At 47.3% G+C, this 16,622-nt stretch overlaps 1 protein-coding gene across 8 annotated transcripts in view; it reads left to right on the forward strand.

Moving 5' to 3' along the window:
- LOC121863979 (nitric oxide synthase-like protein) overlaps nucleotides 1–16,622 on the forward strand; it is a 179,045-nt gene that overhangs the window by 90,465 nt on the left and 71,958 nt on the right. For all 8 annotated transcript variants that reach the window (XM_042362836.1, XM_042362835.1, XM_042362837.1 and 5 more), the window contains exons 3-4: nucleotides 1,879–2,015; nucleotides 16,002–16,164. In XM_042362836.1, coding sequence (XP_042218770.1) covers nucleotides 1,879–2,015; nucleotides 16,002–16,164 — 300 coding nt within the window. The remainder of the gene's footprint in view (nucleotides 1–1,878; nucleotides 2,016–16,001; nucleotides 16,165–16,622) is intronic.

The raw sequence follows: 16,622 nt of genomic DNA on the forward strand, positions 1-16,622 counted from the left end.
CACACAAACTTCTCACTTGAAAAACTTGGTCAGAAAATTACCAAAATTATGTCGACTTTCTCAAATTTTCTCAGATTTAGTAGAAGAAAATGGCGAGAGTGGGAGGTGAGGTTGAGGGAATAACAGGGAGAGTGGGAGGGAGGTTGGGGGAATAACAGGGAGAGTGGGAGGGAGGTTGAGGGAATAACAGGGAGAGTGGGAGGGAGGTTGAGGAGATAACAGGGAGAGTGGGAGGGAGGTTGAGGAATAACGGGGAGAGTGGGAGAGAGGTTGAGGAATAACAGGGGAGGAGTGGGAGGTTGAGAATAACAGGGAGAGTGGGAGGAGGTTGAGGGAATAACAGGGAGAGTGGGAGGGAGACTGAGGGAATAACAGGGAGAGTGGGAGGGAGGTTGAGGGAATAACAGGGAGAGTGGGAGGGAGGTTGAGGGAATAACAGGGAGAGTGGGAGGGAGGGTGAGGGAATAACAGGGAGAGTGGGAGGGAGGGTGAGGGAATAACAGGGAGAGTGGGAGGGAGATTGAGGAATAACAGGGAGAGTGGGAGAGGAGGTTGAGATAGCAGTGGGAGAGATTGAGGGAATAACAGGGGAGACTGGGAGGAGGTTGAAGGAATAACAGAGGGAGAGTGGGAGGAGACTGAGGAATAACAGGAGAGTGGGAGGGAGGTTGAGGAATAACAGGGAAGTGGGAGGAGGTTGAGGGAATAACAGAAGTGGGAGGGAGGTTGGGGAATAACAGGGAGAGTGGGAGGGAGGTTGAGGGAATAGCAGGGAGAGTGGAAGGGAGATTGAGGGAGTGTAAGAGAGACTGAAGGGGAGAGTGAGGGAGATTGACAGAGTAAGAGGGAGAGTGGGAGGGATGAACAGGTAAAGTGAGAGGGAAAGTTAAAAACAGTACCGGTTCAGCGACAGTACCGGTACATGAACCAACACTCCTTCCCCGGTCCAGCTCCTCATTTTCACGATAATCGACAATTTGGTTGAGTAACGAAGGTAATTATGTGGTAATTGAAGTAAGCTGATAAGGTAGGGTTAGGTTAGCTCATTACCTGTACCTTACCTCATTAACCTGATGAAGAACGTGTTGATCATTTTGTACGCGTGTTGATCTTTGTACACTTATTATCATGTAAACTCCTGTTTGTCGCTGGTAACCCCTATAATTTGCACACACTATATTTCACTCGCCATAAAATTCGCATAGTTTATTACTTACACACACACACACACACACACTCTCTCTGACCAGTTAGTGACTCGTGGTAAGTGGTAGTAAGTTACTAGCCATACCTTGCGCGTGTGAAACCTCACTAGGATTATGTAGTTCAGTTCGAAGGAGAATGACAAGACTAATCTGGGGCATCAGGAACGTTGAGTCCAGAGACAAGTTAAAGCATCTTAAATTGCACTCCCTCGAGAGACGTAGAGTGAGGAGCGATATGATCGCGGTGTATAAATTGAAGTCAGGGCTGAACAAAGGGGACATTACAAAGGTACTCAAACTATCCAACCGGGAGCGAACTCGTAGCAATGATTTTAAATTAGACAAATTTAGATTTAGGCGCGAAATAGGTAAACCCTAGTTTGGAAATAGATGAGTGGAACAAGTTACTAAAAATCATCATTAACTCGAATACGCTGGGTAGCTTCAAACATAGGTTGGATAGATATATGAGCAATAGGGGCTGGGTGTAAACGGGACTGCCCAGTATGGGTCAATAAACCCGCTGTAGTTTCCTCCATTCTTATGTTCTTAGGTAAGAAGTAAATGTTCAGTGGTAAAAAGTTTTGGCAAGTGGTAGAGGTAAGTGGTGGTGATAGAGTAAATGTTACTCTGAAGAAAAGTGTGAATTAATACATCGTTGTTGTTGTTGCAGGCTGTACCATGCACGGAGCAACAATGCAGCGGGTCGCTCATGATGGGAAGGAAGAGCGGCATTGAACCTCGCTCGGAGAATGAGGTGCTTAAGCTGGCCAAGGACTTCATCGACGAGTACTACCAATCCATCAAGAGGTAAGTACTCTGTGTGTGTGTGTCCTGGTTTGTCTCCCTGTAATATATCCAAGCTGTACGACAGTTTCTACGAGACTTGTTTTGGACAGCGTTTATCCTCTCGGCAACTACACTGCCAGCCGCACTACCAGAGATTCTCAAAGGATCGTACAATAACGTATCTAATTTAACCTACAGCACAAATATAATGCATAAAATGGCGCCTTGTTTGTCCAGCGACTAGACCGAGAGTTTAATTAATGTTTTCTTATCCCTAATTAGAGGTCAGGTGGGGGTCAAGGCAACTTGCTAAAATTGGGCATGACTTTAGAGGTCACAATCTCGTTAGAACGCCCATTGTAACCTAACCTACCCTATCCTACCAAGAGAGAGAGAGAGAGAGAGAGAAAGAGAAAGAGAAAGAGAGAGAGAGAGAGAGAGAGAGAGAGAGAGAGAGACAACATAAGTATTCACAGAGGCAGACCGACGGGGCTGAGAGATGATTAATGGCCCAATATATAATCATTCTGGAGGCGTGAGGCCGTAAGAGTGAGCCTCTCCCCTCGAGAGACTCCAAGGGAGGGGTGGGATCATGGGGGAGAAGAGGGGTGGGGTGTGGAGGAGGTAGGGGGGGTAGGTAGGAATGGGTGTTAAGGGGTAGGGAGAAGCAAAAGAAGGAGGGGGAGGAGAAGGAGTTTAAGGCCAGGGGGATGTCCCATTAAAGATAACTCGTATTAAAGGTGTGTGTGTGTGTGTGTGTGTGTGTGTGTGTGTGTGTGTTATAACGCCGTCACTGGTAATATATTATACCAGTAGTATATCTCATAATATAACGCACAATATATCACATTAAATTACCTACGAAGATGATGATGATGAAAAATTACTTCAAAGGTCGGCGATTTTTTTTTTAATTAACAAAAGGAGTTAATTAAGTTAATAAAATAGTCATAATGTTTGGTAATTGAAGATGGTGGTGAAAGTGCTTTTTTCCGGGTTGAGTTGCAGATTTAATTGTGGGTGATGTTGGGTGACATTTAATTCTGGGTTTTGGTTAAGTGAGACAGTTGGTGTTGGGTTGGTGGGTCACGTTTGAGAGAGAGAGAGAGAGAGAGAGAGAGAGAGAGAGAGAGAGAGAGAGAGAGAGAGAGAGAGAGAGAGAGAGAGAGAGAGAGAGAGAGAGAGAGAGAGAGAGAGAGAGAGAGAGAGAGAGAGAGAGAGAGAGAGAGAGTAAAGTCGTGTTGTGAAATTTGGTGAAAACATATGCCGAAGAGCTAAACTTTTGGTGCACTCTGCCTTGTGGTAGGGGGCTCTCATAATGTTTCACGAGTTATATTTAATCTTCGGACAAAACCGCGATACGACTTTTGTCTTGGATTGTATACACTACGGTCTTTCCCACCTGTGTTAGTGAGTGCGTGTGTGAGGTAAACTCTAGGGTCAATGCCACCCAGGTTTCAGTACCCGGACCTTTACTACCGCTTTGTAGGTTCAACCTAACCTAACCTAGCCTAAGCTCATCTCATCTCACCTCACCTCACCTAGCCTAAGCTCATCTAGCCTAACCGAATCTAACTTCACCTAACCTCACCTCAGCTGGCCTAGCCTCACCTCACATCACCTTACATCATCTCACCTTTTACGGTTAGGTTAGCTTAGCTTAGCTTAGCTTAGGTTAGGCTAGGTCGTGTAATATTGCTCGCCTGACGCGTCGTGTAGTATGGTTCACCTGACGCATCGTGTAGTATGGCTCACCTGACGCATCGTGTAGTATGGCTCACCTGACGCATCGTGTAGTATGGCTCACCTGACGCATCGTGTAGTATGGCTCACCTGACGCATCGTGTAGTATGGCTCACCTGACGCATCGTGTAGTATGGCTCACCTGACGCATCGTGTAGTATGGCTCACCTGACGCATCGTGGTGGCTCATTTGACGCACGAGTCAACCTGCCAACACGATACTTTGGGCACAACAAACATTGGGTACACATATGGGTCAAGATGTGAACACTGTTGATAGGTGTGTGTGTGTGTGTGTGTGAAGGAGCAGAGACGTCAGGTAACCCTTAGGTACTTCTCTTTAACTCCCAAGTACCAATTAGAGGGAGGAGGAGGAGGAGGAGGAGGAGGAGGGAGAGGGAGGGAGGGAGGGAGAGGGAGAGGAGGAGGAAGAAATAGGAATGTTTTGTTAGGCAGGATTAAGGGAGAAGGAGGAGGTTACCGGACAGGTTTAATGGCACTAATAATGATCTTAGTAACTTCGTTGGGTCATTAAAGACGGTGTTGTACTCATCACTAAACAAGAGTGATGGCCATTTTGGGTAAGAGAGAGAGAGAGAGAGAAAGGCTGCGTAACTAAGGTATAATACGTTCATAGGTAAGACATGTAAAGAATATGGTTATCACAGGGTTATATAATATGAAGGATTACTGTACTAGGTTGCGGGGCGGGGCGGGGCGGGGCGGGGCGGGGAAGTTCGGCATTGAGTAAAAAGATAGAACACAGGTTGGGATGAGGCGAGGCGGGGCAATGAGGGTGGGGAGGAGGGGCGAGGCGGGGGAAGGACGGGTGGGATGGGACCTCACTCGCAATACATGTAAATCGAAATTCGGTTTGTCGTGAATTTTAGTGACGAGATTATGTGAGTGAGACGCCTCTTGCCTTCTCACCTCATTACTCCTCTTCTTCTCTTCTTTTATTTTTCGCCACCCTCCTCCTCTTCTCCTCCTCCTCCTCCTCCTCCTCCTCCTCTTCCTCTTCTTTTCCTCCTTTCTCATCTTCTCCTCCCTCTTCTTCTATCTTCTTCTCCCTCTTCTTCTCCTTCCTTTTTTCTCTCCTCTTCTCCCTTCCCCTCTCCTCACTCCTCTTCTCCTCCTCTTTGGTTGGTGAAGGATGAGGATGTCCCTGTAAGAGAGACTTATCCTCCCCTACTTCCCCTACCCTCCCCTACCATACCCTCCCTACCATACCCCCACCCTCCCACCATACCCCCCCCCTACCATACCCCCTACCATACCACTCCCATACACCACCATACCATACCCTACCCTCCCCTACCATACCCTCCCCTACCATACCCCACCATACCCCACCATACCCCACCCTCCCCTACCATCCTCATAGCCACACACAAGGCATCATGTTACTTGTTTGGGTCATGACAGTGATATCTTGTTATACTGGACTGTTGGGGTGAATGCATTTATTTAATCCTGTGGTAATGTTGTTGTTCGTACTTGTTGTAGTTGTGGTAGTATTGTTTTTTTATATGACCTTCAACGTCCCCTTATTGCCATACCTTCTCTACACTCTACTACCTAACTCTCCTAGTACAAACATAACTACCCTAGCTGAGTTACTGTAGTTAAGCCACAGATCTATATGTGGCATTCGGTGATTGTTGCGTCATAGTCCACGTCTGCAACTATTGTTAGTTTAGGGGTTGAAGATCTTGTTTCCTTGATACACAGCAGAACAGAGCTGAGCAAAGAGAATGATAGGTGACACCTCAACCAGGCCACGATGTAACTTCTAGGTTGCTGATTCTCTTCTATTAACACCTCAGCCAGTCTGGCGTAGAAGCACCGTGTACTAGGTCCCATCCCACCCAATGTTGTAAGCACCAAAAGAGTGAAACTGCCTTGGTCCACGTTCTGGATTCTCTTTAAATACTCTGTTATTTTTGTTCTCGTTCCTCCTGTGTGCAGCATCGAGAGTTAGGTCATGGTGACATGCTGCCAGGGGATCTAATATCCTGTTAACAAAGAAGGCTTGCTGTCTCATCGTCCAGAATCCTCGAGCACTGACATCCACACGGGCTTCGTTAGTTGTGTTGGCAGTCCGGTGAAGGAAACACACTATCCAGTGGGAAAAGGGTCGGGTTAGCTGTGAGATCCCTTTCTTTGCCATGCCTCATGCAAACGAAGCCTCCTTTCTTGCACACCATGGCGGGTTATTATCGTTTGTTAAGGCTGAAGCTCTTTGCCCTTATCGGTAAAGTTGTTAGCCAGTTCGAGGCGTCCACCTCCTGTGCTACATTTATTTTCCTCTTCTATTTTTCGGACTGTTGTTGCGTTCTGTCGAAATGGAGCGTCGAATTTTGTTAATTCATTGGTGTCTAGCCTCACTTGCCTCATTTTGAGCTACAGGTGCTCAGTGAGGGCTGCCGTGAGCTCAGCAGAGTTCTGAAATTCAGTGGCAGCAAGCTCCTCCGGGTTAGTGAGTTCCATCCCTCCCAGTCTCGGTGGGAGTGCAAGAAAGGACCTTCCTGCTGGGGTTAGGCGGGGGCTTTTCTCTAGTGTTGGAATGAAAGAGTTCCTGATGACTTCTTCTAGAAGAAGGAGGCATACTATTTCAGGAATAGTGTGCATCAGGTAGTTACAGCACATTTGACTTCGTGGGTGAATGCCGCATACGCCGCGTGTGGCTCGGTATTAGCAATTTCTGACAGAGCTTGGAGTTCCTTCACCCACTCGTTTACCTTTCCCGTTACGTACTCGGCCTTGAAATCATTCACACCGATCACCGCACCTAGGTGTCTTTGGCCGACCTTTGTTATTTTGACCTCCCTACCATTGAAGATCTGAATGGCCCCGTCGAAGTATTCTGGCTTTACAATGAGAAAAGACTTGATAGCATTTGGGTGGTACCATGTTTGTGGACCACACAACGGTACCAAGTCCCGCTATATTTTTTTTTTTTTTTACATCCTCCTTTTTTCTTGCTCCTGTGAGGTCATCACTGTATGCTACCTGTTTGACTTTGGTATTTCCATAACTTAATGTATGTTGGAGCACAGATAGGCCTCGCGCATATATTGCTATGGCGATTGGGTCTCCTGAGGTGTTCCCTCCGTTGGCTGTATGGCGGTATCTCCTCTTAGATCCTCAAAGTGGGTTATATAGAGGTCTGGCGGGTTCCTGTAGGTATTTTCAACATAATTTGCGAAGCTTGGACACGTGATCTTGAAATTGTGTAGCGTAGCCTTGCGGTTGATTATATTGGAGGTATTGTAGGCATCTACCAGAAGTATACGAGGTAGCCTCACAATCATGCAGGTCAGTGATAGTAGTAGTATTATTATTATTAGTAGTCGTCGTAGCGGTGGTGGTGGTGGTGGTGGTGGTGGTGGTAGTAATAAAGCACATTCAAGAACGCAAAATTCCTGGTCTATTTCACAATTTCGACTTGAGACAATGTTATAATGATAATAATAACAGCAATACTAATAATAAACACCAGAACCAATACTAGTGAAAAAAAACAAAAACAAAAAACAAAATATCATCAACTTATAGAAACTAGAGTTAAAAGTTGAATTTATTGACTACCTCATGCAGAGACCAATATATGGAACCATCACACACACACACACACACACACACACGTATTTTTGGGTGAAGGCTTTTTTAGGTATGTCAGTTCGTAATTGGATAGTTGATAAACCACGAAACTGATTTTAAACTTTGGCTTCATTGTAAATATCGAAATGAAAGAAAGACTACAGCTATGGAACGGTCGTGGGGGAGAAGTAAATGGTTTTGTGGGGAGTTTTTGTGGAGGTGGCGAAAAATGTGTCGATCATGTGCAGGGTGAGAGGGGTAAAAATATCCACGCGGAGATTAAACATATCGGGTTGACTGTTGGATTTCGCAAGGCTCCGTTGAGTTCCACTAGAGTCCCATAAAGTTTTGCGGAGTTCCACCAGAATACGCAAGGTTCAGTAGAGCTCCACTAGAGTCTAATAGGTTCAGCAGAGTTCCGCTAGAATTTGCAAAGGTTCCACAGCGTTCCACAAGATTTCGCAAGACACCGCAGAGCTCTATGAAGGTTCCCAAAGGTCTAAATTAGCAGAGGTTTTCGTGAAGATATGTCGAGTGTGTGACTGACTGACTGACTGACTGGGTTGAGGTAAAATACACTCTAAGAATATCCTGGAAAATATAACATAAGAATAACACCAAACACCAACCACAGAGAGAGAGAGAGAGAGAGAGAGAGAGAGAGTAATTCTAACAGAGTGGTGATCGCAGACTTAATTATATCTTATACCGTTTCCTTATGGTGAATCAATCAGCTTGTAGGCATTGAGGCACAAGAGACCCGACCTATAAAACAGTGACGGGTGCGGGTCATTGAGAATCGCTGATGTAAAGTGAGGATTGTGTGTGTGTGTGTGTGTGTGTGTGTAATAATAATAATATGTGTGTGTGTGTGTGTGTGTGTGTGTGTGTGTGTGTGTGTGTGTGTGTGTGTGTGTGTGTGTGTGTGTGTGTGTGTGTGTGTGTGTGTGTGTGTGTGTGTGTGTGTGTGTGTGTGTGTGTGTGTGTGTGTGTGTGTGTGTTTCATATAACAAGCAGGTAACATCAGTATATGGTGATAGTGGTTGTGATGGTGGATGTGGTGACGGCTGTGGTGGTGGCGACTGTGGTGGTGTCTCTAGTGGTGGTGGACAACTTAAGATTCGCCGCCACAGAGACACAAGTTAGCCGCGGTAAAACGCTCACAGTTCAGCGGATGGAGGTTGTTGTTTAGCTTGCCCTCTGTCACACGTTGTAAACGCTGTATGAGGTGGGGCGAGTGTGATGAGTGTGGGGCGAGTGTGATGAGTGGGCGAGTGTGATGAGTATGGGAGGAGTGTGTGATGGAGTGTGCGAGGAGTGTGATGAGTGCGCGAGGTGTGATGAGTGTGGGGCATGTGCGAGGAGTGTGGGGGAGGATGAGGTGCGAGAGTGGGGCGAGTGTGATGAGTTGTGAGGAGGTGGGGCGAGTGTGATGAGTGTGGGGCGAGTGTGGTGGTGTGCGAGGAGGTGATGAGTGTGCAGGAGTGTGATGAGTGTGGGGCGAGTATGATGAGTGTGATGAGGTGGGCGTGTGTGATGTGTGTGGGCGAGTGTGATGAGTGTGTGCGAGGGTGTGGGGGAGGTGATGAGTGTGGGGCGAGTGTGATGAGTGTGCGAGGTGAGTGTGGGTGAGTGTGGGGCGAGGGTGTGATGAGTGTGAGGTGGAGGATGAGCAGGTGTGCATGAGTGTGTGATGAGTGGGGAGGTGATGAGTGTGCGAGGAGTGTGTGGGGGAGGTGTGATGAGTGTGGGGCGAGTGTGATGAGGTGGGGGAGTATAATGAGTGTGTGATGAGTGTGGGGCGAGTGTGATGAGTGTGCGAGGGTGTGGTGAGTGTGGGGCGAGTGTGATGAGTGTAGAGAGTGTGATGAGTGAGCAGGGGTGTGGGGCGAGTGTGGCAGGAGAGTGCGGTGACGCCTCCACTTGACACACCTCCCAAGTTAAATGTGTGTCTGTTGTAGGTGAAATTGGCCGTACAGTTGTAATGGATCCCAACCAGCTATTAGAATTGGGGCCCAGTAGCTTGGGGCCAGTAGGACTAGATCTTATTTAGCTAGTCACCCACACTCTCCTAGGTCTGTCACTCTCTTTCCCCACACTTACTAATCTCCCTCACACTCACTTTCCACCCACACACTCACTCTTCTCCCTCACACTCACTTTCCACCCTCACACTCACTTTCCACCCACACACTCACTCTTCTCCCACACACTCACTCTTCTCCCACACACTCACTCTTCTCCCTCACACTTACTCTCCCTCCCCATACCCCCCCCCCCTTCCTCTCCATACACGACAGGCAGTGTTACCATATCATTTTTGTTTATAAATCCTCAAAATTCCCCTTAAATGTTGCCCAGGTCATGCCAGAGTGACAACTGTTTCATTTTCATCGCTAAAGTTTGTTGGTCGACCTTCGTGACGACACCACCGGCATCCATCCATCTCTCTCTCTCTCTCTCTCTCTCTCTTATGCTCACCCAGGCTTCATCCTTCCTACTTTTACCTATTTTTCACGTTTCCTTCAGCCCACAGACGTATCCTCCAGACATTTCTTTATCTCACTCCATCACGACACACTCCACGAAAAACACAAAGCGCGCCATCAGTAAGGAAAACCCGCCTCATCCTCAGCATGTGTTTGACTTGTAGGGGCTGAGCACGAGGTATGAATGGCTGTATGTAAACACTGGCAAGGGGGAACTACAAGTGGGTTATTACTGCCTCTTCTTCTCTAGACTGAAACAAGTGTGTGGGTGAGAGCGGCTGAGGGTGGTGGTGGTAGTGTGGGAGGGAAGGTTTGTGAGTGTGTGTGTGGGGGGGATGGGAGGGAGAGAGACGGCTCTGAACGTCCCCTCTACAGGATATCATTACCGTTTTATTGTAGCTTGAGGACCTGGGCTCAAATATTGACCCAGAGTCGATCCTTCCCTCAACGTGGTCACACATTATTCAGTCTTATCTCTTAATGGAGACAGTCTGGGCTCACAGCTGACCTCTACTAGTTAGTGTTACCGGTGACCTGACCATCTACTGTGCCCTCCTCCCCCCTCCTCCTGCTCCTCCACTTACCCACCTCTTCCTCCACTTACCCACCTCTTCCTCCACTCATTCACCCCCTCCTGATGTTCATATACCCACTCCTTCCCAATACACCCGCCTCCCCCATACACCCATTCCTGCCCCCATACACCCATTCCTGCCCCATACACCCATTCCTGCCCCATACACCCATTCCTGCCCCCATACACCCATTCCTGCCCCCATACACCCATTCCTGCCCCCATACACCCATTCTCCTGCCCCCATACACCCATTCCTGCCCCCATACACCCATTCCTGCCCCATACACCCATTCCTTGCCCCATACACCCATTCCTGCCCCCATAACCCATTCCTGCCCCCACACCCATTCCTGCCCCCATACATCATTCCTGCCCCCATACACCCATTCCTGCCCCCATACACCTCTCTTCCTATACTCGTATTTCCACTCCTTTGTTATATCTCTTCTCTCTCTCTCTCTCTCTCTCTCTCTCTCTCTCTCTCTCTCTCTCAAAAACCACTGGTGTGTGCTTCATCGTGTAGGGTTGCTGTGTTTGGTGCCGTTGCTCTAAGTTTTCCGGGTCACGTCACTGTCTAAGGCAAGCGAACGAACACCTTCAATGTTACTTGCTGCTTGTGTGTGTGTGTGTGTGTGTGTGTGTGTGTGTGTGTGTGTGTGTGTGTGTGTGTGTGTGTGTGTGTGTGTGTGTGTGTGTGTGTGTGTGTGTGTGTGTGTAAATATAGTTTATTCGACACCAAACAAAGCAAACATCCTTGACACAGTGTTACGTTGACATGTTTATTCAAGTGACAGTTAGTTGGGAAGGAGGAAAAACCCACCTTTTACATTCTTCTTCAATTCAGACAACAACAGGCGGTATTTGCTTGTACAGGTCTTGAATATAATGACCACCAGTACCTAACCAACCCCAACATAATTATTCCAACCTAGTGTACAGTAATGCAGCCTGCGTAAGTATTCTGAACCTCTCCTCTCCCAGGTAAGAGTCAGATGGTCTCCCCAGGTGGGTGAGTCAGATGGTCTCCCCAGATGGGTGAGTCATGTGGTCTCCCCAGGTGGGTGAGTCAGATGGTTCCCCAGGTGGGTGAGTCAGATGGTCTCCCAGGTGGGTGAGTCAGATGGTCTCCCAGGTGGGTGAGTCAGGTGGTCTCCCCAGGTGGGTGAGTTAGATGGTCTCCCAGATGGTGAGTCAGGTGGTCTCCCCAGGTGGGTGAGTCAGGTGGTCTCCCCAGATGGGTGAGTCAGATGGTCTCCCAGATGGGTGAGTCAGATGGTCTCCCCAGGTGGGTGAGTCAGGTGGTCTCCCAGATGGGTGAGTCAGATGGTCTCCCAGGTGGGTGAGTCAGGTGTCTCCCCAGGTGGGTGAGTCAGGTGTCTCCCCAGATGGGGTGAGTCAGATGGTCTCCTCAGATGGGTGAGTCAGATGGTTCCCCCAGGTGGGTGAGTCAGGTTCCCAGGTGGGTGAGTCAGGTGGTCTCCCAGGTGGTGAGTCAGATGGTCTCCCCAGGTGGGTGAGTCAGGTGGTCTCCCCAGGTGGGTGAGTCAGGTGGTCTCCCAGGTGGGTGATTCAGGTGGTCTCCCAGTGGGTGAGTCAGGTGGTCTCCCCAGATGGGTGAGTCAGATGGTCTCCCCAGGTGGGTGATTCAGGTGGTCTCCCAGATGGGTGAGTGTGATGTCTCCCAGATGGGTGAGTCAGATGGTCTCCCCAGATGGGTGAGTCAGATGGTCTCCCCAGATGGTTGAGTCAGCTGGAGTTGCCAATGATTCAATTTGCTTTTGACGGTGTTCACAAGTTAACATAAATTATCACCGCTAACTGAAGTAAAGCCTAAAATGACCTTTTTCTCTGTCATGAAAGTTGTGATTAAGATGGAAAGGAGGTGCGGTAAGGAGAGAGAGAGAGAGAGAGAGAGAGAGAAGAGAGAGAGAGAGTAATGGAAGGGAAGATAGAATTGCAGGGGAGAGGGAGGGAGGAAGTGAATTGATGGAAGGAAGAAATGAAGGAAAGGGAGGAGAGAGAAGAGAGAGATGAAAAGAAGAAAACGAAGAGAAAGCAGTTTGTCTCTCTCTCTCTCTCTCTCTCTCTCTGCTCTGCTCTGCTCTGTGTTTGTAGATATTGATGTATGTGTGTGTGTGTATGTTTGTATCCTAAGATTATGAGTGTTTGTCCAGTACTTATAAATGTGTTTGTTTATCGGTCTGAGTTTGGTGTGTTTGTAAGTTTGTGCTTTTGTGTAAATGTTTGTGTTTGCTCGTTACATACATCCACTTCTATTTATTTGTTACTTATTTGATTGATATATATGTGTATAAGTTTGTGTTCGTACGTGAGATTTTTAGTTTACATACAAACAAACACAGAAGCAAACACAAACATCCACAAGTCATTACTCAGATTATACAAGTTTAGAACTGTATTTTGTGAACTAAATTAGCTTCTATGTAAAGAAGTTAAGAGTTTTATGTGAACCAGGAAAAGGCTTTGATTCCGTTCGCTGATTGGTTGGGTGGTTTAGGGGGATGTGGTTTAAGGGACACGGTTTAGGAGACGTGGTTTTAAGGGGTGGTATTAAGGGGCGTGGTTTTCTGAGGTAGTTTAAGGGGAATGGTTTGGGTGATATGGTTTAAAGGGGTGGCTTTAAGGAGCGTGGTTTAGGGGACGCGGGTTAAGGGGGGTGTTTTATCGGGTGGTTAAACACGTTTCTTGGGTGTAAAATAATGTGTAACAGATCCTTGGCCTCCCCGTGAGCCCTCTGACACACCTCCACCCTCCCTCACACACCACCACCCTCCCTCACCCCCCCTCTCACACCACCACCCTCCCTCACTCCCCTCACACACCACCACCCTCCCCTCCACTCCCCCTCACCACCACCCTCCCTCCTCCCCTCACACACCACCACCCTCCCCTCCTCCCCCCTCCACACCAACACCCTCCCTCCCACTCCCCTCTCCCCACCACCCTCCCCTCCTCCCCTCACACACCACCCACCCTCCCTCACTCCCCCTCCCACACACCCCCACCCCTCCCTCACACACCACCACCACCACCCTCCCCTCCTCCCCCCTTCACACACCTCCACACTCCCCTCACTCCCCCTCACACACCACCACCCTCCCTCACTCCCCCCTCACACACCTCTACACTCCCCTCACCCTCAGCTGGTCCTTCTCTCCAACACCCTTAAGATATATGGAAATTAAAGAGGGAGAGAGGCGTCTTACCTCCACCAACATTGTAAACAGAGGTTCCATTATTATCGAAAAAAATGAATACCTATCACCACTTTACGGCAGCTTACCCACACGAAATTGTTGTAAAGTGTGGAGTGAGCGGCGGCGTTGTTGTGGATTCAGGGGCCGTCTTCATCATAATTCTGATGTATATGGCTGTTGTATTTATTGTATTCACGGAGGAGTTGGGGTGGGCGGGGATACCCTCTTCAGTGTCTAGAGAACGATGCTTTTTGTTTTTTCTAAGCGAATTGGAATCTGGATATATGTTTTAGTTCACTTTTGTTTATTTTTCACTCGTGGGGTTAGGTTAGGTTAGGTTAGGTTTTTATTTGTTAGGTTAGGTTTTCGTTAGGTGAGGTTAAGTTAACATTAGGGTGTTTAAATATCAGGTAAAATACTCTTGTGTGTTTAATCTTCTCATGATCGGCAGTTTTAGTACCAGTAAACCCTACCTACTGTACGCGCGGCCCCCCCACACCTCTGCTTACCGCCAGTTTTCTTGCTGAACTGAATAATGTGTAACAGGCACGACCACTACCTTCACCTGTAAACTAATTTTGATTACCTGGAGATTAACCTCTCACCATTCACCTGAAGATTAACCACCCTGATGCTAACCTAATCTAATCTAACCTATCCTAACCTAACCTAACCTAACCACCCTAGGTAATGTTTGGGTATTTAATCATCAGGTGATATAATCTGAGGGAGCCTAATCTTCAGGTGATCCCCAAAATTTTCATCTAATAAGAATGTATTTGAAGATTTTAAGTTACGTTTTGGGGATTATTTTGTAGCTGTTATTTTTGTTGTAATTTTGTCTTGATTTTGTATCGAAGAAGAGAGAAACGGGATGAGTACACACACACACACACACATGCAAACACACACGCAAACACACACACACACACACACACACACACATGCAAACACACACGCAAACACACACACACACACACACACACACTACATCCTTGACCACCGAAGGGTCAAGACGTACCTGGCGCTCCTCTCGGAGCAGCCAGGTCAACTGTTAAGTTGGCCCATACCAACTCCCTCCCCTGAACCCTCCTCCCCACCGGAATATCAACAAGTTCTCGCCAGAAGTTACAATTTCATTTAGGAAAGGAATGGAACCAGTGTTAAACAGAGGTGAACAGTGGTGAACAGTGCTTAAGTCAGTGAGAACAACTCAACAGAAACAGTCGCACCCAAGTTAACCTTCACACAGTGAGGTCCCAGGTACCCAGTGATAACGGCCCGACCCAACAACAACCAGCGATGTGTTAATCCGTCTACGATAGGAAGGCCTGGACCACACCTCACTCATATAACACCATCTGTGAGGGAATTACTACACCACGTCAGGTCCCTCATAACACCATATGTGAGGGAATTACTACACCACGTCAAGTCCCTCATAACACCATCTGTGAGGGAGTTACTACACCACGTGAGGTCCCTCATAACACCATCTGTGAGGGAATTACTACACCACGTGGTCCCTCATAACACCATCTGTGCGGGAATTACTACACCACGTCAGGTCCCTCATAACACCATCTGAGGGAACTACTACACCACGTGAGGCCCCTCATAACACCATCTGTGAGGGAATTACTACACCACGTGGTCCCTCATAACACCATCTGTGAGGTAATTACTACATCACGTGAGGCTCCTCATAACACCATCTGCGAGGGAATTACTACACCACGCCAGGTCCCTCATAACACCATCTGAGGAACTACTACACCACGTGAGTTCCTCCTAACACCATCTGGGAGGGAGTTACTACACTACGAGTTTGCTGTTCAACACCTACATTAATGTGTATGTTCACTGTATGTTCCTTTACCTTTCTCTAATGAAGGCTTTTGTTAAACCACCAATGTATGTAATAAGTCATTTATGCCCAATGTATATTTTCAGCCTTCGGGCTGCAGAACTTTTTCAATAAACCGTTAATTATTATTATTATTATTATTGCACACACACACACACACACACACACACACACACACACACACACACGAACTTTACCCCTGGCACAGATTAACTTTAATTCGTGAAATATTAAGTTAAATCAGCCGTTGATAATTGTTTAAATCTCTTGTTAATTAGGTTATTTAGGTGAACTATTTGTGAGTTAATTACCAAATGTTAAAATATTGTTCATGGCATTCTGTTAATCATTCATGTTAAATGTTTTTGTTATACATTTGTTTTGATTTTTAATAATATTTTTTGTTAAGACATTTTTGTTTGTTAATTTGTATGTTAATTATTATGACTTGGATGTTAAAAGTATGTTAAATGTGGATGCTAAAAGTATGTTAAATGTGTACTCGTTCAGATACCAGAGCGAGCAGCATCGCCAACGCTGGGAGCAAGTAACCAAGGAGATGGCTGAGAGAGGCACATACGACCTCACCCAGACCGAACTAGTTTACGGCGCCAAGCTGGCCTGGAGGAACGCCCCCAGGTGTATTGGTCGGATACAGTGGTCCAAATTACAGGTGAGGCTCTTATCTTGTTGTACCTGTAGATATATGGTAGCTGTAGACTCATCTCATTGTACCTGAGACTCATCTTATTGTACCTGTAGAGACGCCTTATTGTACCTGTAGAGACGCCTCATTGTACCTGTAGAGACGCCTTATTGTACCTGTAGAGACGCCTTATTGTACCTGTAGAGACGCCTTATTGTACCTGTAGACACACCTTACTGCACCTGTAGACACACCTTACTGCACCTGTAGACACACCTTACTGCACCTGTAGACACACCTTACTGTACCTGTAGACACACCTTACTGTACCTGTAGACACACCTTACTGTACCTGTAGACACACCTTACTGTACCTGTAGACACACCTTACTGCACCTGTAGACACACCTTACTGCACTTACTGCACCTGTAGACACACCTTACTGCACCTGTACACCTTACTGTACAGACACACCTTACTGTAC

The sequence above is a fragment of the Homarus americanus genome, unplaced genomic scaffold (assembly GCF_018991925.1).
Source record: "Homarus americanus isolate GMGI-L3 unplaced genomic scaffold, GMGI_Hamer_2.0 scaffold6845, whole genome shotgun sequence".
Lineage (NCBI taxonomy): Eukaryota > Metazoa > Arthropoda > Malacostraca > Decapoda > Nephropidae > Homarus > Homarus americanus.